The sequence below is a fragment of the Sylvia atricapilla genome, chromosome 4 (assembly GCF_009819655.1).
Source record: "Sylvia atricapilla isolate bSylAtr1 chromosome 4, bSylAtr1.pri, whole genome shotgun sequence".
NCBI lineage: Eukaryota > Metazoa > Chordata > Aves > Passeriformes > Sylviidae > Sylvia > Sylvia atricapilla.
In genome coordinates this window covers 29,523,127-29,547,836 of record NC_089143.1, presented here as the reverse complement: position 1 = coordinate 29,547,836, position 24,710 = coordinate 29,523,127, and the positions used below count along the sequence as shown (strand labels likewise).

The 24,710-nt window shown below is 39.0% G+C and overlaps 1 protein-coding gene across 1 annotated transcript in view; it reads right to left on the bottom strand.

Moving 5' to 3' along the window:
• HGFAC (HGF activator) overlaps positions 1-24,710 on the bottom strand; it is a 41,018-nt gene that overhangs the window by 3,142 nt on the left and 13,166 nt on the right. The window contains exons 5-13 of the mRNA XM_066317429.1: positions 24,271-24,384; positions 23,502-23,633; positions 22,031-22,141; positions 10,153-10,327; positions 7,673-7,758; positions 6,983-7,223; positions 4,358-4,497; positions 2,057-2,197; positions 919-1,067 (exon numbers count right to left, since the gene is read on the bottom strand). Of these exons, the coding sequence (XP_066173526.1) occupies positions 919-1,067; positions 2,057-2,197; positions 4,358-4,497; positions 6,983-7,223; positions 7,673-7,758; positions 10,153-10,327; positions 22,031-22,141; positions 23,502-23,633; positions 24,271-24,384 (1,289 nt within the window). The remainder of the gene's footprint in view (positions 1-918; positions 1,068-2,056; positions 2,198-4,357; positions 4,498-6,982; positions 7,224-7,672; positions 7,759-10,152; positions 10,328-22,030; positions 22,142-23,501; positions 23,634-24,270; positions 24,385-24,710) is intronic.

Sequence of the window (24,710 nt, the reverse complement as noted above, 5' to 3'; positions counted from 1 at the left end):
CTGGGCAGGCAGGTTAATTTCCACCTCTCTGGCTTGTGTGAACCCTTGCAGCCTCAGTCTGAGCCCTGGCCTGGAGCCACTGCTGGCTGCTGCCATTTCACTCTTGACACCTTTCGTAGGATATGTTTATGACCTCTCTGGGGTTTCCAGCACAGAGTATACATGATATTCTTTCCTCCACTTACACTGCCAGCTATTAGCTATGTGCTGCCTTTTCACGAATTTATGTTAATAGAGCAAAACCCTCCTCCTTCCAAATGAACTGGAGATGAAATTTGAAGTTTTATGTAGGGAATAATCTGATCTTTCACTTTGATAAGTCTCATCTATCACCCCAACAATTCTGCATCCTTATTCAGAGCCGAGGTGTGACATAACTGAAAGTGGTAAGAGCATGAGGTCATTCCATGAAAGACTGAGGTTACATAACACAGTTTCCAATTGACTGACATTCTACACCGTTCAATCACATCCACTATAGAAACCTCAGCTCCTTCCTCCAAGCCTCACCACTGCTCCTCACCTCCTACCCAGGTGTCCTTATTTTCCCTCAGGAAGAGGCAGCCGCTCTGGGATTTGTCCCCACACAGATTCATGCTGGTTTTCCTGCCGGCACATCCCTGCCAGCTGGGCAGTGATCCATTGCCACCACCTGCAGGCTCAGCCAGAACACACCCTGCAGTGCACAGCCACTGCCTTATGTGAAGGCAGGAGGAATATAATACCCTTCTGTGGAGCTTAATTGACATCAAACATAATTAAAAAATGAAGGTGGAAGCAGTCACATAGGGTCATTTCTTTAGGAACATGTCTGTTCTTTAGGAACACTATAAAATCAAAGGTAAGAATTGTAACACTGCAACATTTCTGACCAAAATACATTTCTATCACCTGCCTAGAGCTGACACCCAGCATTACCTGACAAGCGTCAGATTTGCTATCCAAGTAGCCAGCACAGAACATATTTTCTGTGAGTTCTGTTCCATAAATTTCAGGACTTCTGCACTTCTCGTCTGGAATAAGTGGAACCAGTGTTTCTTGCAGGACATCTGAATAACCAGATATATCTTTAAAAAATTCCCAGAGAAAAGAAAGTCATTTTTATAGAATGTCAAGAGCATAACAGGAAAACACAAGGCACAATACAACACATTTAACAATAATAAACACCTTTAACTTCTCTCATCATAAGCTGTTATGGACTTCTTTAAATTAAAATATTTTTTATAGTGATGACTTTCTGATCCTCCAGTCAGACTCCATAAAACAACTGTATTGCAATGTCCAGCCATTAATCCACTTTGGCTTTTCTCATTTTCTAGAGACTCAGGAACAGTACCCCAGCACTCCTGTCCTCACCTCTTTCCAGATGTGATAACAAATCATCCATGTTTCAAAGACTTCATTACTTCTTTTTTGTCTTTAGACTACACATTCAGACTGGGATATTTGCTCATAGTACGTCTGTGACCAAAATGTGGCAGCCAGCTCCTCAATCCTTCTCATCTACCTACATAGGCCTTTGCTATCTCAACATTGAAGCAGCATGGTACAGCCTCATAATCCTGAAATTCCTCCTCTGAAAGGATGGGTTGACTTTTTCCACCTTTATCGAGCTGGGTGTAAGCACTTCTTAGCACAAAGCCTATCTGGCCTTCTCCTATTGACTTTTTCAAAGTTTCTTGATGGTGAAGTTAAAAATCTCTACTTTGAGAAATCAGGGGAAGGCTTCATTTCACTAAAATTCCAGGTGTTGGCACTCCAGTGAACTACTTCCTCCCCTCCCAGCCCACTGAGACCAAGCTAGCTGATTCCATCCCAAAATCAGTGTAAACATTTGGTCAAGGGAATCACACTCCAAATTCTAAGGCCTATAAAGGAAGTTCAGGGTGAGTATTTCAGATGTAAGCTCCAAAGGTAGGTAAAAAGAATCCCACCAGAAGTCATTTGCAAAACATTTTACCAAACTCTCAGTTATATAATATATACCTGAGTGTTATGTTTTTATTATTATCATCACTTTTTTTCTGCAGACACCAGCTCTTGTTTTACTCACTCTCGTGCTTGTGTCCCCATCCAGAAATCTGACATTTCAATTGGTCAGGGAAAACAGTGTTACTTTCTGGCAGGCAGATGGGCTGAACAAACTGGGACTTGACAGCACAACGTTGGCCGTTCTTCTTCAGCTTAATCAAAGCTGCAGAACAGAAGATACAGGAGGAAGAAAGTGACTGTTCCCTTTCTTTAATGGGATTGGCAGTAATGGGTCTCAGATATAAATTTAATTATCCCCTAAGCCTCTCTTAATTAAGATATTTCAATCAAAGATAGACAGACTCATCTCAACAGCACCTGATTTCACAATAGATTGAAGGCTGAAACATTCAGTTACTCCCCTTGTGGGAATATTTATTTTATGCTATGCTCACTGAGCAGATTTTGCTTCACTGCCTCTGTGGAGAAAGGGGTAAGATAGAAAATACATGTGTCTCCTCCCACCTTATAGTTAAATAACAGTGACATATCCCCAACTTTCAGCTAAAATAAGTGGGATGTGCAAATACTCACTGCTTCTGAAAGCCTGGCCACTGGCCTAATTCCAGTTCCATTAAAAATTAACTACTCCAAGAGCTAGTGCATTTCGTGTCCTGTTATCACTGACATCAGTGAAATTAAAGGTCTTTAAAATTAAGGAATAAAACCTCAGAACATTTCAAAACCAAGCTTCTTGAAGCTACAAAGTATTATATAACCTAGACAATCTTTACTAACCAGTCGTGGGGCTGAAAACAGTGTAAATACATAGCTGTGCAGCATCATGAGATTGATACGGAAAGATTTCAAAAATTGGTTCCCCTGTAGAAAATCTCTTGCATCTGGCTATAAAGCAGCAAAAGGACTTTGTACTGGGTGTAACAAGGGCAGAACAAGGTTGGTTTGGCCACACCACTCAAAGAGAATAGAGCTGAGGTAATGTGGTCACACCTATTAAACCTTCTCATCAGGCTTTTTGGAAGCTCAAAGTTTCATGAGCACAGCTGTGTGGAAAGCAAGTGACCTCAGTGAATGTGAATAGTCTTATTTCTCTACCAGCTACATTTTTTTGCCTTAGTGGAATACAGAAGCAGTACCTCACAGCCTGAGAAGACCACAGAAACCTTGCTCCCACACTCAGCAGCTTGCTCTTCCTCACCTTGCTCTTCTTCCCCACTAACTCTGCCTGCTTCTGAATCCCTCAAATTTCCTAGCAAACACTCATGTAGTAGTTGTTTCCTTTAGAAAAGTATTTTCAGCAGGACATAACTCTGGTTGCATCAGTAGAAATCACTGACTGGACAGAACAAACACCTGCATCTTCCCCACACAACACAGTTTCTGCCTTCTCTATTTTTTTTTTTTTTTTTTTTTTTTTTTTTTTTTTTTTTTTTTTTTTTGCAATTGGACTTGTTTTAGGCACTCCATGTTCAGCTCTCACTAGATTTGGACATAGCACACTGGTGAGGCACGCCTACCTAATTTCAGAGTAATTAAAAAAGCTATGAGATCTCAAAGTGTCATGGGTGGTTTTCACCAGGATATTTCAGAGCAATGCCTCAAATCTAGTTTGTCTCCTTGTATACTATGACAGAGCTCCCACCAACACAGAACTTGAATGCTTTTTGCTATAAAGTAGAAAATACTCACCATCTGGGAGCCAAAAAAAGCCAGTACATGCCTGACCTAAAAGATTCCCAATGTCAGGCTATTAAATGGTCTCACAGACAAAATGCTCACACAGCTTGATGCCCTGGGGTGACATGACAACTTTCACAAGAGCAGATCAGAAAATAAGAAGTAAGTTGCTGCTCCATTGTCATCCTGACTAATATTATAAGGTCAATCAGAAGGGCATTTAACTTCTGACTGATAAGACAACTGATTTTTAAACCTATCTCAGTGTAAAAAATGATTCTTAGTACCCCAGATTTTCAGAGCAGATGGGGTTATTACATTCATCTAGTCAGATCCTTTATGCAATACAGACAATAGAATTTTACCAAGTAATTCCTGCATCAAGCCTACAGCTTCTGGTTCAGCTGAAAAAATGCCTAATCTCACAAAGACTTGAAGTGATGATGAATCTGCCACACATCTAGGTAAATTGCTCCAAAGGCTAATTATCATAATTATTTAAAATTTGCAATTTATTTTTCATCTGAATTTGTCTAGCTTTCAGATGCTGTTATAACTCTGCATTCAAAAGCTTCTCCTAGTATCTATGATTTTTCCACTCTAAAGGCAGTTTCTAACAGACCATGTAAACTTGAAACTAGGTTGAGTAAATGGAAAATAAAACAGTCTGAACAAAAATACTCACCAATATCATGTTCAGTAGGATTGAACACGGAATACTGAGGATGCAAGATGTATTTCTCTATTTCAAATGTCTGTGTTACATCAGTCGTTTTATTAAATATTTGTTGACCCAGAACTACTCTAATAGTGGATTTTAGTGGACTGTAATACAAAAGAGAGACAAGCAGTTCTGTGATTAGCAGGACAAATGCAGCTGATTTTCCAGTGGCTGGGTATCCTATGAACCATTATAACCTCAGCCTCCCACCATGTCCATTGTTTACCCCCTCATAATGTCTTTACCTGTTTTCCAGGCTTTCTGCCTACACAGGGCAAGGAAAAAGATGTTACAGTGAGACACAGGCTCTGTGGGTCCTGATTAACCAAATTAAAGGCTGTGCTTCTTGAAAGAAGGAAGAGGTCAGCACAGGCACTGCTGCCCAGCTGCTGCTCGGCTAACAAGCATCTTTGGGGGGTGTAAACACCTCTCCTAAAAACTTAACTGAGTCAACTTAAACTCGACTTTGCCAATGATTACAAAAACTCCTCAGAAAGAAATGAGGGATCAAAGGATGAGTCAGTGGTGAATATCTCGTTTCTCCAGGAAACCAGTCTCCTGAAAAAAATTACAGGCAAGGGCCAAGACTTAAAGGTGCTGGCACATTGACAATTCAGGAACCTCTGGGAAGCTTCCACCTAAAAGATATCACCAGTTCTGAGATTTGCTTATCTATGTTCAATCTGTTGTCCAGAATCAAGAGCAACCTGGTGAAGTCCCAAAACCAGATGAATTTAATGGGAAACTTCACAGCCAGAGGAGCACACAGTATTTGCAATTCACACCATCTTTTCCAATGATCAGTTTTTTATTTTAAGAAGACCACAGTCCTCTGATATCCAGTTTCCTAGGAAAGAAAACTAAGAACAAGTACAGCAACTGGGAATTAAGGGACATTTGGAATCATCAGGAAGTGTTTACAAAAGGCAATGTATTCTCTAGCATTGAAAGCAACAGAATTCACATTTCACTCTTGTTTTAAAAGCAATTCAATCTGCACAAGTCTACAATGAATTTAGTTAGCAAGTGTCTTCAACATTGGAGCACTCCTATGTTTTGTTACCCAGTGCAGGAGAAGAAAATACCTGATATCACACGTCATGCACAGATGCAGAGTGGTTTGCATCATTGCAGTTTCCCTGGTTGCATTTCAGTGCCCATCGGGTGCTAAACACCCCAGAACCTCCCCCAGTATTGAGCACATAGCAATGACCAGCAGCCATGGACTCAGAGGAAAGTAATTCTGGACAATTGCAATGCAAAGAGATAGCAGCATCCCTGCTACAAGAGCTATGCTTAAGGAAAGGGCAAAGTGTATTCTGTATTACTGGAATACCAAAAGACAATAAAATGTTCTTTGATCGATATTTAAGGCCAGGATTTTCTCAGTATTTTTGCAGTAGCAAATCAACCTCCTTGAAAATCAAATTTTGGGCCTGTAAAACAGTGGAAGTTCACTTTCTGGAACAGAATTTAGAATAATTTTAGAAGCACTGAATGGTTCTACTATGACTTACAGATGGTTCATTCAGGAAAAGAAATAAACCAGGAAGAATTACAGAAAACAAAAAAGATATATTTGAGCTGCACAGGTATCTATTGTCGCCTAGTGGAAAACAGTTGGAATTGTGACTACCAGAGGTACTAAACAAACAGAAGAGTGCAAATTACAATGCAGTAATTATGGAAAATCTGTACGTACTAAACGACCAGCTGGAAGTGGGTGGAAATGTCCTGAACAGCTGCCAAAGTTAGTAGCTATTTCACAACATTTGAAAAACAAATGCATTGTGGCTTAAGCTCCAAATGCTTCAGTACAGCATTCACAGTGGTATTATTAGCTCTACAAGCTATCAGTGTCTATATTCTGGCAAAAGGCTTTCTGTTTCTCTTGGCTTCTTTACTATGCAAAGGAACAATGGGTATCAAATGATGTAATACTTTTCCTTTCAATGTGATCAAACTGAAATTAGGGAAAGAGAACATTTGTAGAAAATTAATTATTTATAATAAAGTAAGAGCATCCTATAATCAATATTTTCTCCAGTGTCCCAGAGGAGAAAAAAAAAAATCTCAAGAAAATCAGCTTCAGAAGTTTGACAGTTTAGTTCTTCCATGTGGCTTTTTGTAAAGCTCAGCCCACTCTATTTGTGTCAACCAACAGTAATTTATTGTCTCCAATAAATCATTGCTTGGCTGTCTCAGCCTTTCTGAACAAAACACAGCAGTGAGTATAGTCATCTCTGTTGTATCTCAAAACAGGCATAAACATTCAGAAAGGTAACCAAGAAGAAGACAAATACTTCTATTCTCCTGCAGATTCTTGCACATGCAATGCCCCATTCTATGTGCTGCTTCACCCTACCTTATTCCTTTAGTCAGGGTGTTTAGATTCTCTGAGACTCCCTAAGGAACAAGATAAGAGCTTATGAGATTTATAGTAGTCCAAGCCATTTTTTAGATCATGAACAGTATTCGAATTGCCAGAAATTCCTTTTGACACATTGGTCTTTCATAATCTCATCTTCTCTCTTGTTTCAGTTCAGGCTTGTTGTGAGGACCCACTGTCACACTAAGGGGTGAGTTTACCTGTTAGCAAAGCAGTGTGCTGCTGACACAACCCAGCAGGTCTGAACCAGGCTTCCACCACAGAAACTCTCTCCAATATATATAGCTGCTGTCCAGGGGTGAGATCCAGGCAGAGATGATGATCCCCCAACAATCCTAGGTCTCACAAAACTTCTTTTTTTATGTCTTCTCCCACATGGTCTTTTGGTATTTGCAGAAGCTTCTACTTTGTCTGGTACTGGTGGCTTCCTTTCCCTGCTTGCTGAGATAAAAAAGGATATAGCATCAGACTACTCCAGAATCTTTATGTTTTGGAATTAAACACCATGTCTCATACATCTTCAAGATGTTGACCTCTCATTGCTCACAGGGCCCACTCTCTTTTCTGGGCCTGTAATTCCCAGGGTGATGACAATTTTTACCAAAGCGTCAGTCATTTCTGTCATCTTGCATGTTCTGGCAGAAAATTTGGAGATATTGGCATGATTGTGACCAAAACAGTAGTATGACACTGCTATTTCAGGACAAGAATCACAGATTGTTATCACAACTCCAGAAAATGGAAAAGAAGCCCATTGCCTACTGAAAACAGTAAAATATTCAACACTCCTGAGAACAGTAGAATATTCAAAATTATACAATGAAACCGCATTGTAATATCAAGAAATCCTCATTCATTCATAATATGGATTTTAAGAAGCCTTTACATACCGCAAGTTGGAATGTCACAATACGCCCAAGACAAACTGTTGTCCTTCATGATGTAACACCAGGGCTTATCATCATCATCTGGATTTCTAGTTAATTCAGGGGAAGAGGGAATTACAAGCATTAACCACAATGTCATTCCAAGTTTCCAAAGGTTTTCTGCTTTTTTTCTCCTGCGCCATGCAGAGCACTGACAGGACTCTCAGATTTTGAGCCCTCTGACAAGGTGCTGACAAAGTGCTCACCTGCAAGGGTGAGCAGCCTTTCAATATAATTTTTCATCTTAAAACTAACCAAGACTAAGGTTCTCTAGGACCTAAAATACAGACACAACTGCATACCTGAAAAACTCGCCTGCAAGTATTTGGATGCATGAGCATGTTCACAGTGTTTAACTACAGCCCACACTGAAGTGCTTTCACAGGTATGAGCTCAGCTATTTTCAGAACTAAATCCAATGGGAGAGATTCCTGTTTAAGGTTATTTTTTAGGCGAGGAGATTCCAACACAGGTAGAATCATAGAAAATTCATGCAAAGAATAGCTAGCAAAAATGAATTTGCAAATCCCAGGTTCACATTCCCTGGAGAGTCTGAAGAAATGAAAGACTATTTCAAGAAAATATTGTATTCCTCAAAAAGGTTGGGGGAAAAAAGAGTAATGGAAATCATTTAGCCCTTTGTTACCTTGGTGTTAAACAGATTTTGGGCTGATTCCTTTAGTGTTTCTCTGTGGTACAGCCTGTCTTTATCAGTGCATTATAAGTAACCAGAAATCTGCCCAGTTTACACTTCCATGAATACAGGGAGACTTTGAAGACACAGAAAGATCTTTATTAGACCAAGAAAAGTAGTAAAGGTAATTCAAAGCTTCAGATAAGCAGTAATTCTAATTTCAGTTGGATTTATCACAAGCGCTGTCTGTTATTGTAAGGTTCTTCTATTATTTTTTTCTTTTTTCAATCTGACTACTCTTCAGAAAAAGATTAGAGCACTTTCAAATTCTCAGAACTGAAGAAGCAACAGAGGTTGAGTCATCTTCCGCCAACAATGTTTCTAAATTAGACTATTTGAAGAAGAAGATATCTGCAGGATTATATAGTACAGCAGAGATATCCCCAGAAATTGTAACAAGCTGACAAAAAAAGTGAAAAGCTTTTTTCTCAGCTCTACAGAACATGAACACATCAGCTCCTACACCATTTTGTTCTCTGCATTTCACATCTGAAAGTGAATATTGGGCATAAATAATGTAAATCAAAGGGCTCAACTTTTATCAAAGTGCAAAATATGTGCTAGATAAACTGCCTGGGGTACCATAAATCAAATACTGAAGTGTTCTCATGGGGACCAAGCCCTGGAAATCAAAGTGGGAGGGTTTAAAGGAGAGGGTAGGAATTGTTTATTGTTTGTGTTATATAGAGAAGAGCTACTTTCATTATGTGTGCATGCTTTTTATCACCAAAAGAAATTTGGAAGTGCAGTACGTTCTGATTTTCCTGAGCTACTGGTCTAAGTTCCATTAAATAAAAAAAACAAAGAAAACCACACATACAAAAAATAAGCAATCAAGCAAACAAACAAAATCTTAGGTATCCACCAGTAATCCATGGAGAATCATGGATTACTGTTTGGTGTGTTTGGCATTTGCTCATCTCCAGGATGAGAAATGTTCTCTCTAAATAGAAACGTTTCCTTTATTTGTGGATATCCATTGAGCTCATGGAGACCTCAGAAACAGGGGGAACATAAGACCACTGAGGAGAAGGCACAAACCTACACAGCACAAGCTATTTTCATTATAGCTTAACCGAAGACTTCAGCAGAAATGTAGTTTATCATTCTGTGGTGCAAGCAAAATCGAAACACTGTGAAATCTTGTTTGGCAATAGTTTTCCTTTCTAAGAAATCCAAAAAATAAATTTGACATCCCATATCAACCTTATTTAAATATAGTGCTTCAATTTTTCATTTTCAAATAACTTTTCTCTTTTGAAAATATTTCTTTCTGGTATGTCTTTCACAAGCAAAAAATAAGAAATTACATTTAGCCATTTCAATTTAGCTACTGCATTGACGTCTCCTTTTGGATAAGCATTAATGAACAATGTCAAAAGCTTTGCATTATGGTCTTATTTGAAAAAAAAAACAAACCAACCACCAAAAACCAATGAACAATGTCAAAAGCTTTGCACTGTGGTCTCATTTGAAAAAAACCCCATTACCCAGGGGAAAAAAGGGACCTGGAATTTCCAACATTATTTTGTGTCTGAGCTTCTCTCAGCAGACCCAGCTATTGATTGAGCCTATTTACCAGAACCTGTCTTCTGTACAATCCCTCCTGTCAGGCTGACTGACTACTAAAGTCAGTCTAGCTTTTCTGAGACAGGGGTAACACCTGCTTTGAGATCCCTGGCCCTTCTTATTTCCACAACACATCCATCTCTGGATGTACAAATACAGGGGAAGCAAGAACTTTCCTCACCTGCAGTAAGGGAAGGGCCCCAGGCCAAGCTGCAATGCTTTCCCAATGCTGTCAACATGGAGCTCTTGGTAAAGCAGGTCTGAATTCCAAGGCAAGCAGCTGTGTCCAGAAAGGGTTGTCTTGGCTGTACCTCTGTAATCTGTGCCATTGCCGATGTAGCACCGTTGGCTCGGGACTGGCAGAGGAAGAGACTGGTCAGGAATCAATGCTAATTGCATGTTAAATACTCACTTCACAGCTGAGGTCCCAAATGAGAGCCAGAGAGCCCAACCCTGTAAGTGCCTTTCACCTTGTGCAGGACCTGAATGCACCAAACAAGTTTTTTTTTTTTTTTTTAATAAAGACAAAAGGAACACAAGAAGTTAAAACCTCTGCTTAAAATTAGTGGTAAGTTAACCTCATTTTACACAGGAGCGAGTAACTACTCAGGAGGCAGAATGACAGAAAATTAGGCCTCAAATCTCTACTGTGTGTGGAAGATTTCAGTCAGCAATCTGCAGCAAAGTCAGCAATATGGCTGGGATTCCTCTGGTCTAATTTTAGACACAACTGAGCTCATCTCTGGAGGCTCCCTTTTTAGTTAATTAGGAGAAACAGAGATTTCTAGTGCCAAACCAATCCAGCCCATTTGAGGTAACTTTTTTAGGATGAGATGGACCCCATATACTCCTGTCCACATTGACTGAACCTCCATTGAAAAAGATGGGGTGCTTAAGGCACCCAGCTCAAAACAGAGATATAGTACTGAAAATAATCCTGCCCTGCAAGTGCTTCAAAGGCCTGATTTTTGAAAATACTTCTTTTAATGGCCTCATATGTACCTATATATATATACTTTATACTCACGTATATTACAAATATGTTGCTACATGTTGCAGATACATCAATTTTGCAAAATTCTAACTAGTATGTTGAATTTTCTTATTTGAAACCCACGTCTTTGTCACCTGCATATGGGCCATTTCTTCAGATAGGTCTGACACATACATATTCTATGACCTGTATACTCAGCTGCCAAGATCTATCAACAGCACATACCAGCATTATGGCTGAAAAACATATGGGGATGCATTTGTATACAGATAGCTACACTGAGCAGAAAGCCTACACCTCAAAACACAGCTAAGAGTATCCCAAAGGAAACACAAAACCATCTAATGCACAAAGAGGATTAATTGTGACCGAGCCTCAGAGCGTTTCTTATCCCAGCCATGTCAACCTGACATGTCCTTGACATGTCACAAGACTGGTGGAATCTTCTTCTAAACTTATAGACATACTTAAAGATATAACATCATTGACCAACTGTTGAAAAACACCCTCTGAGGATGATCCATTACACCACACAGTGCAGACAGCTATTGCCAAAGATCTGTTTATTTTGACAGAATAAGGTGACATGAATCAGGGCACATTACCAGGACTGAAATAATGAACCACAGTACTGAACTGCTGCTGTTAATTACCCTGCCAAGTCATCAGTGTAGTGACAGACCTCAAAACCACAAGCAAGCATATGGCATAAATTTGGGAGATGAAGGTCAAGAGGTTTGGTGGAAGAACATTAGTTAGCATACAAACACTTAGCTACACCAAATTTCTAGCTTGGCCTGGCAGACACTTCTGGCTTGCTGAGACCACATTTTCTCCCACCCACAACCTGAACCAAATTCCCTTTATCAATGACTATGAATATGACATTAAATCAAACTCATATTTTAACAACCATAATCTAGGACCTCACAGAAATTATTTAGTCTGTCATTTGTATTATTAGCCAAGAGTAACCATGTCTTGGCAAACCTGCCATTTATTTTCTGAGCAAGTTGCAAGTTACACTTGCATTGTTTGCCTGAAACATTGTCATGATAATACCAGAATCATGCTGTATGCTAATTTTTTTCATTTATGAAGGGAAGTGCGAGGTGCTGTGTTTACTTCTACTGTATTTATTGCATTCAGAAACAATTTAGAGTGACTACTTTCATGAGAATGAAACAAGAGATTGTATTTCAGTGCAGACCCAGGGCCATATTCTGCAATACCAATGGTTTGGACATCTTGCAGATGGTGTTTACAAGTTGTGCTTATCCTTGTCAGGCTCAAAATCCAATGTATCTCTGTTTCATCAGGTCTGCCAGTCACTGCTAAAGCTGCCAGCATATTTTAACTGGAAGAATTTTGGCTTCATTCTAAATCATCCCTCACGTTCTCCTTCTGTAGCTAAGAAGTTTATATTACATCTTGCACTTGTTGAGGGGAACAGTAGTATCTCTCAAGAAGTTTTTTGTTTCTTTTTGGTTTTATAAGGAGTATTTTGGACACAGGCATAACTTGAGCTAATCTGCTATTTTGTGGAGAGGCTTCTGAGGAGAAACCGTTGTTTCATTAGTAGCTTTCCACTGGTCTGTGCTCCACTCCAGACACCTTTACCTGAATGGTTGGCAGCAGCACCATGGTACCAACTAAGGCCATGAGAAGTATCTGCAGAGCTTGATACATTTTTTCACCTATAATTCAGGAAAAACAGTTTTAAAAAATATCTCTGCAATTATTGCAATCATATAGATCTTTTGCCTCCAATTATCTTTTTTTTTTTTTTTTTTTTTTTTTAACTGTTACAGCACTGAAAAACTCTCTTTTCCCCTCTTTGTCAGAAACAGTGTGTAGGTGGTCTGCTTTCAGCAGTTCTTAATGAATTGCTCTGGCTGGGAATTGTTCAGCCCCAAATCCACAGCTTCCACAATGTCTCATAGCTCTGAAACATATTTATTTTCTTATGTGGAAGAAATTCATGGAGGATGTAATGTGTGTTTTCTCATTCATTCACTTCCTTGTGCTGCCACCAATCACTCCTAAGATTAGAAATGGCCTAAACTTTCAGATTATGAAAGTTTTGATGCAAATGCAGATTCAACTTACTCTGCAGTCCTATGCCATTATCACTCCTGTTCGCTTCTTTTCAGAAAAAATATTATTGAAATCTAACATTAGAAATAATTTCTTGTTGTATTTTATGTTTTAAATCCAAAGTATTTCAATAGCTCATGTAAAACATTCCACATGTGTTAAGATTTTATATTTTATAAGCAAATCACAACAAATCTTTGCCTTTTCCAACAAAACAGTTTTTGGTCTTAAAATTAAGAGCAACCTGAAACAGCAGTTATCCAGCCAGTTCTAATTGCAAACTTCCTGAAAGCATTTCACAAGACTTTCGTCTCCAGATCTTTTTTCAAGTCCTGTATTTACATACCTGAACACTTTTAGGAGTTTCTTTTGAAAGTATCTCTGCAGAAAATCATGAATCTTTCACATTTTCTTTTCCTCAAAACACCTCACCATCAATTTTCCTGATGTTCTTGAGCTTTGAATGTATTTTTTTTTCAGATACACATAAGTTGTTTAATTCTATTTATGAAAATATATTTTTCCACCAATGGTTCTGATTCTGGGACAGGATGGCTTAAAGTAACCCTCTCATTCAGCAATGTTTTGATTTATCCCAAACCAACATGAAATGCTTTTATTAAGTACAATGTTAGATTAATTCTTTTGTATTGCTCTATATAAGCTGATGGCAGGAAGAGGAGAAGGACATATCCAACCTAAACCTCCCCTGACTCAGCTTCATGCTGTTTCCTTGAGATGAACAGCAATGAACAAGGACATTTTATGCCTCTGCCTTAATTTGTTGCTTACATGGCCTCAGCATTACAGGATATGTTGCTCTTCAAGCCCCCCTTTCCAAGGGTATAAACCAAATTTCCTTTCTAGATGAGTTCAGACTCATCGGATGCCTGCAGAAGGGTTTGTCTTTTCTTCATTCAGCCAGAAGTTCCCTGATCTCCTTTCCAGGGTAGCTGTGAGATGCCCTCAGAGGTGAAAGGTGTGAAAACCTTTGATTTCAGGGAGCTGCACTTACCCTGCTGCACAGGCAGCCAACCACTGCTCTGGGCTGGCAATAAATACATGAGAGAAGGGATTCTCCAGTAGTCGTGGAGATTGCTCTTACAGGCATCTCAGTTCGTCAAATTATGCACTGAAACACAACACACACAGACACACACACCCTGCCTGGTGTTCTGAAAGCAATAAGGCAAATATTTCTGTGCTAAATGAAACAAACACCATGAGGAGAGCTTTGAAAGACATCCACAAGAACCTAGTACTGCTTCCAAAGGAAGATTTGACTTATCTTCCAGTGTGTGTCCCTATGCCACTGATAATTTCTGTAAATATCCAGGAAGGTGCTTGAGTGGGCACCAGACTCCACTGAAAAAAACAGTTGTCTTTTTTTTTTCTCTCTTTAATGATGAGAATGTGAAGTCTGATGACATGGGGCAGAGGATTGCATGGCAGCAGCACCAGGACTGGACTGTTCCTGCCTTGAAGCAAATTGCTTCACAGCTTCCTGTCTGTCTGTGAATGTGAGGAGTAACTGTAGCTTTCAGAGTTTAGAAATTAATGAATACATACCACAAGTGAAATATAAGGGGTATAAATATATATATAAATATATAAATAATGAATATATAAATCTATATTTCAATATAATTCAATCATACTGTTATAATATTTACCTAGATTTCAATATTTCTGTTTGGGGTCATGAACAGCAGATTACACATGTATATAACAAATAATTCATTCCAATAATTTTGCCACTTACTGGTTTGTTGAATAGCAGTAAAACCTCTAACAGTCAGCAGGGAATGAATCTCTGCTGAAACTGCAGCCTGATCATGACACAAACAACCTGTCTGAGCTAAAAGCTAGGCAGAAAGGTGGGAAAACTGGCATATTTTTGTAATCAATAAATCTAACAGAAAATTACCATGTAAAACAAGGATGGATTAAACACTGTGAGGGGGAAAAAAAGTGATTTACATGCTCAAATAAATCTCTTTAAGTTGCATCCTGACATAAAGATAGCAGACTGCATTTATTGAAACTAAACTTTTCTCTTTTTTTTATGGCTTCTTGTTCATAGTGTCTTTATACCCTCATATTTTCCAATGCTTAGATCATCTGAGGTAGAATTCAAAAGATTTATATCTGTTATAAAAGCTAATGTACAAAGCTACCTTTTGAATAAGTTGAATTCTTTAATATTAAAGTTTAAATCCAGAAATCTATATACTCTGCCAGTATTTTCTTATAGCTTAGGAAAGTAATATCCTAGATAAGAGGAAGGACTGGCTCTTTTTTCCATGTCATTTTTCTATTTATTATCTTCAATTCTAGTACAATAGTTATGATTTACAGAGTCATAAATGCAATCCAATAGGTAGGTATATAAAGCTAATGGAAGCAATGTATTTAGGAAATAGGTTTTCAAGATCTAGGGGAAAGAAATTCTGGCACCAACAAGCTGATATCAGTGCTATATTACTTTGACAGATGCACAGATTGCCATACAGGATTTTTAAGAATATCTGAGTGCCTAATTCATAGTGAAAGCTTTCATTCTTTTGAATATACCTGTAGGTCCTGATGTGCTTAGAGTATGAGCCAAAACAACTCTCTGGGCAGGAAAAGGAGCAGACTGTGTAGCAGTTAATGATGGTCAGCAGATGAGCAGCTGCTCTGTAGAGATGTCATGAGATGTGAGGGTCTCTTGAGCCCCCCAAGCATCCAGAGTGGGCTGAGAGAAGCAGGAGATGGGAGAAACAAACAATACAGTAATCAAAGGATGAGCTGCATCACATCTTCCACATCTTCCCTTCAACACTTTCCTTACAATTATACAGGACAACAGATTGCATGGATCAAAAGAGGCCAGTCCCCTCGCATTTCAGGAGAAGATGCACCCTCTGTAAAAAATAAGGAACTGAAACCACTGCCATGTCTCAAATAAATCAAAAATAGCATTAAGAACACCCTAATGGCTTTCAATTAACCAGCACCCAGTAACACTGCTGCCAAGTCAGGCACTCTCACCAGAGTGAGGACTAAGCAGCCGCTTCATAATAGCAACTCCAAATATTAATCATATTATTTTATACTAGGATTACAACAAAGACCTGCAATCTGAAAAGGCAACACTGTAGGAATACAGAGCAAAACACAGAAAACTTAGTGCCCAGCAGCATCTGGAAAATGCATGTCTGTGTAAAAATAAAGAAGTCATCTGTGGATCTTGAGCCTACTCCTCTCTCTGACTGGAGAAATTTTTTCCTCTTCTTTGGTGTCTGTCTTGTCTCTCAATCCTTACAGAAGCAGTCTTTGCTGTATGCCATGCTGCTACCAGCATAGCTCATTAGCTCTCCTCTCTAGCTCACATTTGCCAAGGTGTCAAACATAAATTACTAATCCATAACCTCCATGCAAACAGTATTTCCTTCTTAATTTTTATTTTTCTCTGTATTAGCCAAAAGCTTTATTATGGTCCTAAAAATTATAAGGAAGGCTTGGAGATAAGAAGAGCCTGTCTATCATTGCTCACATCTCCCACCTCCATAAATGATATGGAATGGTTGTTTTGCAAAGCCACAGCTGTCTCTGGCCTCCTGTTCACCATCCCCTAGAGTGGCACTGTCTCAGTGCAATCAGAGGTGGGGACTTAGTGAACAATGCCATGCTCACCCATTCCTTCATCTTCCAATGCCTCCTACCACTGATCATTGCAGGCAACAGTCTACTGGGCATAGTTTTTATCCATCTAACTACAGCATTGTAGAAACGTTTTTTCAATAATTCAAAATCTGATACAAATCCAACCCTATTACTATTTCTTCAGTGGTACTCTAGGTTTTCTCTTCATTGTCCTTGCATTATTAACCCATGCCTTCCCATTCATTCAAATTCCATGGTGACCTGAAAAACTTGTCTTGTGCAAATAACATAATCACCTCTCCAAGCCATATTAATTCATAATGTTGCTTTTTTATCTGCTGTTCCATCTATTTGTCCACAACTGTGGAGAAATAATGGCTTTATTCTTTTTCAACCTGGTTTCATTACTAAGCCCAGCACTTTATACACACAAGCAACAAGCATCTTCTCTGCCCCACTTAGAAATCCTTTTCAAGTCTTTCTTAGAGACCTACTTGTTCAAATTCAGTGACTGACTAACGAGTTAAATGCTCATTTATCATTGTCAGCCAAATGACCTTTTTTATTATAATTCAGTCTGTTTCCCCCTGTGTTTCTAGAAAGTAAAAAAAAATAAACACTAATCCAAAAGCATTCTAGTACAGGGTAAATATAAACCAGAGAGTTAAAATTCATTATGTTCTGTCTTCTTCGGGAAAAAAAAAAAAAAAAAAAAAAAAGATTTAAAACTTTCCTTCCAGCCTCCAGAGATGAATTTCCTTTACTAAAGTAGTTTTTTTATTAGAAAACTGCCAACACACTATTTCAGTATAAGAACCACTAAAAAGGTAGGTTTGCTGTCATTTTTGCTAATTCTATTACCTCAAACTCCCCCAGTTTAACCCTCAAAGATGTGGCCAAGAATTTTTTCCCTGTATGTAATTATATATTCAGCTCTTCTGTCATCTTCCTTTTCTGAAAATCCTCAGCCTACTTTTGACATACACATCTCCTTACATAACCAGAAGCTTTCCACAATTAACATTCCAACTCATGTTTTCTTTAAAGATATGGTGCCCCTCTAATTCCATTATCCATTGCCTAATGAGGAAAATACCCTAAACACTACAAAGCAGAGTTTTCGAAAATACCTTCACCAACTTCAAATTTTGCCATGACCAAAATATTACCAAAATCATTATGGCTACCTAAACCTCAATGCAAAGAAAACTCAAAATGTATAATCCTCTGTGCAGTGCTCCCAATGTGCTCAAACCTAGTGCAACCCACAACCACAGTGAGCAAATGCTTCAGGAAAAGACTTGGTGACTACATAACCAGGATAAATATACCCCACTAACATAATAGAATATAAATAAAGAATAAATAAGATAAAGCAAGGGTAAATTTAAAATACAAATTAGTACCCCAAATTTGCTAACAAACAACAGTAACAAAGCAGTGGTAAGAAAAAGGAAGTGCTTTTACACAGAAATCTGGAAAAATATATATTAAAATATATATGCTAAAAATATATATTAATTTCTATTCACATATTATCAAGTAAAGCAAAAGTGTGAATGCAATGGTGGGGTTTGAGCCACACAACCCTAAAGGCACTAACACCCTGAAAAAAAATTCTACATCTCCTTCCTTTACCCTTTAACGCCCTTCAACTTCTCTATAAATGCATATTATAATGAATTATCTGTCCTCTGGCCAGATAACTACTCCTCTGTCTTTAGCTCTGTATCCCTTTGCATTCATCCAACATCTCCACCATGGCTCCTATCTGTTCAAAGAAACATAAAATGTTAAAGTAATTTTACAATTACATATTTGTAACTGTTTGTCATCAGTTATCACCTCCAGTGAAGCTAAATATTTCTGAAGTTAATTATCTACCAAATAAATTCTCTCTCCATTCCCTATGCCAGCCTGGGCTAGAGATAAAATATTCCACTCACACCTTTCTGAGGTTTCACTTCATGCCCACATTTACCACTGCTAAAGTGGTTGGATTTGGGCCCTTGTGATAACTTTCTGTGTTCTATGGGACAACCATTGCTACTCGTGATTGGACAATTGATTCTGAATTTTCACCTAGAGCCTGGATTCAGAGCTGTCTCAGCAAGAGCTGTTTGCAAAGAGAATGCAGCTACTTCTTTTAGCACAAAATCCTTATTTCTGAAAATAGGTGCATATTTAAGGGCGATTATTATTAATTGAACTTAATTAAAAATGGGTCCTTGAACAATTTCAAACAGCATCTGTTTGGGGAGAGATTTGTTGGTGATATATCTAATTTCCCTCAAAATTAAACTTCACTGAAACCCTATGCATATAAACTATCTCAGAACATGTTTTTAAATGGCAGTTCTTTCTTTAGTACTGAAAGTTTCTTCTTTAAGAAGAAAATAATGTATTACCACAAAGAATAGAAATCTGTATTAGAAACTGTCTTTTGTATATCAATCTCCTTTGTTATGGATATCTCCTCTGTTACTTTTATCACCTCTCCTTTTTTTTTTTTTTAAATCAGCTCATAATTTTCCAGTAGCTATATGGTCATTTATGATAATGGCCTAGAAATATATATATATACACACACCTATATAATGATTGTTTGCAAGAGAATTTTAAGATCAAAGATGAGTTTTGAGTACTGACAGGGACACTGTAGTCCAAAAAGTAATGGACAGATAAATAGGTATCTTTAAAATCACAGAAGTTATGATTATTCTGTTACTCACTGTTCAAAGGGGAAGAATAAAATTACCAGGCAGCAGGTTTTTTGTTAACAATAGAAAATACTTCTTTTCATCACACCTATTTAAATTCTGGAACTTCTTGACATAGAATGCTGTGAAAGGGAAAAGCATAAAGGAATACTAAAGAGTTTAGACAAATTCATGGAAAACAGGTAAAGGTCTGACAGATATCGTGGTCCAAGCATCTGCTAAGTAAGTCCTCAACCAAGAAAAGTGTTTCTCAGTACTTTCCTGCCGGTTTTGCTCCTCAGTCTACTGTACCAATGCTTGAGTCACAGTAGTACTTAGGCTTGTGATCTGATGGATGAAGGATGGTACTTCATTTCATATTTGTTGAGTGTAATTTTAAGATAAAGTTGCAGGTTTTCCATTAGACACATATGAAGGCTGGTTATTCTTTGTGTAAGTCATGGGCAGAAGACATCAGAGATACCTCAAACACATTTCAGCTCAGTAACAGTCTGGGAGACATCCTGTTTATTAAATTGATTGGTTTCGGCTTTAAAAAAAAAAAAAAAAAGAAATCTAAGAAGACATTTTTGCATCACACCTTGGCTTTAAGGCTGCCTCTTTAACTGATAAGTCAGAATAAAGTACACTTTGGAGAGGAAATACTGTAACACTTTCTCTGAATCAAGCATTATAGCCACCAGTTATTCTGACTAAAGGGTAACCTCACAAGTACATCCTGTTAGACAAGGGAAACTGTACAAGACAGCAAAAAAGGAAACTAAGAAAAAAGCCATTTCTGCTCACTGCATTAAACTGAAGGATCAAAGAAAAAATTAATCCAACAAATATTCTAAAATCATTTCTGAGTGCTCAGAGAATACGAGCTTGTAGCACCTTCACCAGAAGGCCATTGCCCTACTGTGGTGATACTACCAGGTCTGTAGACCTGAAGATTCATTTATTTGCATTAATTTAGAATTACTAAATCTTGACAGAGTTTTTTTTTCTTTTTTAAGACTCTTTGTAAGGCCCTGACACATAAACACAATCCTTCAGTTCCCATTCCATGTAGGGGCGTTAGGCAGCTGAACGCAGATGGGTTGTAAGCATCCAAAGCCACTTGTTTAGCAAACCAAATGTTTGTTTTATTATTTTCAAGTAATCAAAGAGCACCTGCTTATTTCTTGTTCTAAGCCAGTCAGACAGAAACTGGTATGACAGCTACAACTCTGCCATCCTGGTATTCATGATCCAGGCCCTGCTGGGTGGATGTCTCCGTGCACCTTCAGGCAGGGGAAGCTGATGATAAAATAGGAACTGGAAAAGCAGTTAATTGTGAAAATCAGCAAAGTGCAGCCCTGGCCAAGCTCCAAGTCACACGTGTGCAGCCCCTCGCCCAGACCCCTGCAGCAGCATTCCCAAAGCCTGGGGCAGTCTCCCCATGGTAACTAAAGGGCAAAACAGCTGAGCTAAAATAGAACTCCTTTTCCTTAGAAAAGTCACAAACCCATTTCACATGGTTCATCAGGTACCTGATGAGTGAACCTTCAGGACCAGCTCATTCACTGTCCAATTTACCCTTTCACTCCTGCTATTTGCTATTCCAGCTGTACTGCTGGTCTCCCAATGGATTTTTTTCTCCAGCTAGAATAGTTGGCTACACCATTTGTTAACTGTTAGAGTAACAAAAAGAACACCAGATATAAATTGCAGTGTTCGTTAACAGGTTTTTTTACCTCACCACCCATTCAGATTAAGAAATGCCCACCAGAGCTACTGGGAGTCCTGTCCTCAGTTATGATGAGCCATGGGATTTATGCAGTCAGAAAGTCACAGCCAGTGAATTGATGGGGTCACAGGATGGTGTGACTGAAGGTCTATTAAAATTTATGCCTAAAACATGCATTTAATTAAAAAGTAGCCACTGGCATAACTGGCAGATACAGTGTGCAGGCAAGCTTTGCAAGCAGATTTAACCCCTGCAGGGATAAATATTAAGTCTTCTGGAGGAAAGTTGTATCAAAACTATGCAGCATCTAAAATGCAAAACAGGACTAACACACAGTTACCAAAAAGCAGATTTCTCCGCCCTGACCCACCAGAGAAAGGAAGAGGTTTTGTACAACCTATAGTGGGCTAAATGTGCTATTAACTTAAAGTCTAAGGTAACCCAAAGGGTGAGCATTTTCTTTGTCCCACAGTCATTTAGTGCTACCAAATACTGGCTGCTAGATTTTGTCAGATGTAAATCCCTGCCTTATGAGGGGATGTGTGGATCTGTAGGGAGGCAACCGCTCTAGAGTACAACTCTGTGACTGATTCTGCAAAATGGAAGCATGCACTTAATTTATAGGCATGTGTAATTGGATAAAAATTTCTGTGTTTGATTTTCTATCAAGTGAAGGGCATGAAAAAAAATATTTTTGGCACCAGAGTCTCAGTGATGAAGTGTGTGTTATGTTTTACACTGGAGAAATACATTAAACCCTTGTTCTGTGTGACTCTTCAGTTGTTACAAGAAATGTCCTCAAATGCAGAATACAGCAGAGCCAAACCCACCAGCCTTACACCCAGATGAAAACTTTGAATTCTGTCTGCCTGTAGGTTGTTATACTCACCAATATTGCAGTACTTCCCTGCATAATTTTCTTTGCAGTCACATACTGTTTTCCCAGTGGAGGTAAGCATCTTGCACTCTCCACCGTTCATGCAAGGATCATGAACACATCCTACAAGAAAACACAACCAAAGATCAAACCAAAGGTACAAATTATTCTAGAGAATCAGTCCATTTTAACTTAGTCTAGTGCATCCCCTTGTGCATATGCATTTGAGGGAGGTTTTTCTTTCTTTGCTTATCTCAGACCTATACTTGTGATAAATTAAAGAAAAGGAAACTCGACTGATTTCTGCCCACTAAGGTCTGTCTCATTGTTTTCACTGCTATTGGATAATGTCAGCTATTGAAAGATATTATCAATGAACAATGGGTAAAATGGGGGTGGTGATTATTATTACTAATGGTAATGGCATTACCACTTCTTTCTCTAAGGAAGGTTCTGCCAATTCCAGGCTTGCCACTGAGCTCTATTAGAATTTAAAATAACATATCTAGTAGGAAGTTCAGTTAAATATTTAAGATTTGTAATTGGGAAATATTAAGTGCTATCAAATTTCCCAACTCTTACATGGACTCTCAATGTTGTAGAAAGCCACTTACTCTCCATAGTTTAGTTTCCAGTTACATAAAGTGGGGGGAAAGCACCTCATTTCAAAAGGCTTTTATGAAACTTATTTGTGCTGTAACTTACTTGTGAATCTGGGCAGGGTAAAAGTTAGCCAGACTGAGTAACAGAATAGCCATATCAGAGCACACGTATAGGTGAGGTACATGATTTGCTTCCCAACACCTCTCCTCCAAATGAAAGGTGCTGTGCTGGCTTCTTCAGATGGGTGACAACCCAAAGTGCATATCCTGTGCTGCCTGGCCAGGGTGTTGGGTTCCTGGCAGCCCCTAAACAAGGAGGAGGCTTCATAATGTAAGCATCATCCCTGCCAGGAATGGGCCAAAAATCATGGGGACTCTGGGGCCAATGCGGGCTTCATGCGATCTTGGAGGCAGGTAAAATTTAGATGCTGGCAGTTTAAGAGTGGGATGGGCTTGGGAAGAAACACAGAGGTGAAACAGCAATATGAACTGATTGTTGGTGTGCAGAGTGTGCCTCTCAGGCAGGTTACAGTTTTGGAGAAAAAATTTACCACTTCTACTACATGACCTGTTGTATATTCTTACATGCTGCAGATCAAGTTTCATCCCTCTCAAATAAAACACTGAGGTTTGTCCCTAAAATTCATCATAATGCGAATAGTTGCTCCCCCAAATAAGGACGGATACACTGAAGGGATCTCCTGGGTCAGTATAACTGCTCATTCTTGGAAAGGAAAGCTAAAATATTGCGGTTTAGAGAGCATACATGAGCTGCAAGGGCAGCATGAGGGTGTGTAACACCGCTCAGGCTTTGATACCCTCACTCTCCTTTATCCCCACTCCATGCAGACCTACAGCTGTGGTGCAAAACAGAGCCTTACTTTTGTGTTCCACAGGGTTACACTCGATCTGGCCGTTCACACACGTGCACTGCTCCACTACTCCTTGTTGGACTCTTGACCAGCTCATGCCCACATCAAATAATTCATAGAGACTGTCGTCAAAACATTTCTCTGAAACGAAGTTTTACAAATACAAGCTTTCAGGTGTTATTTCTTGCAAGAAATGGCACCACAATCCCTATTAGCATTCCCTGTTCATCCCTTTTTTCCTGTTGATCCATGTTGGCTGACAGTGGTTCTCAAGCTAGCCAGCCTCCATAGTGTGGAGGCACTGAGCCAGTAGAGCAGCAGCTCCAGGAACCTCAGGACAGAGGTGGCTTTCTCCTACAGCCCTGTGAGCAGGACAGCATCACTGTACCCAGTATGTGCACGTACATAAGGGATAAGGCACCACCTGAAATTGCGCTGCTTTTCATGTCTCTGTGCATTGCCTACTAGATATTAGCGATTTCCAGGCATGTAAGGGATATTTAAATCTTAAAAATAGCCAAGTAAGGGGAAGAGGTTTTTTATGTTTCCCATGCCCAGAGCATACTTGGATTTATAATTGTACAGTCAAGCTATTTTCAGTTGTCCTATCAGGAATGAATTGTCTGTCATAACCATGTGGAAATCCACCCACACAAACATTGATGCTGCAGTGGTCTCTCCCATCACAACAGCACTACCTTTTCATTAAGCAAACATTAATGAGTTCTACTTACTATTCATGTTTCATGTTGTAACACTTGTGGTAGAAGATACTTACTCAGCTGACAGTCCTCGCCTGTGAATTCCTCAGGACAGGTACAGTGGTACATCCTGTGGCTGTGAGTGAGAGAACAGGTCCCTCCATTTTGGCAGGGGTTGTCTTCACAGTGATCTAGAGAGGCCACATAAGAAGTTGTTGTTAATTAGTATGGTACAAGTCATGCTTTGTCCTTTTGGCTCCATGAACCATTTTGGTTCAATGCTCAGTTGGGTTTAATACCATCTATTAACATAAAACAAAGTTTGTCCAGCCAGTGGACAGTGGGTTTGTTTCCAGCTGTAAAACAGCTATATTTATCCAGCTTTTAAGAACAATGCGGTAAATCACTGAGCTGAACCTTCACCCCCCAGACTGAGTTGTCTGAAGGGGGAGGGTCCGGGCACACCTGAAGTCACCAGAGCTGGCAGTGTGGGGAGGAAGAAGACGGGACAGGTGCC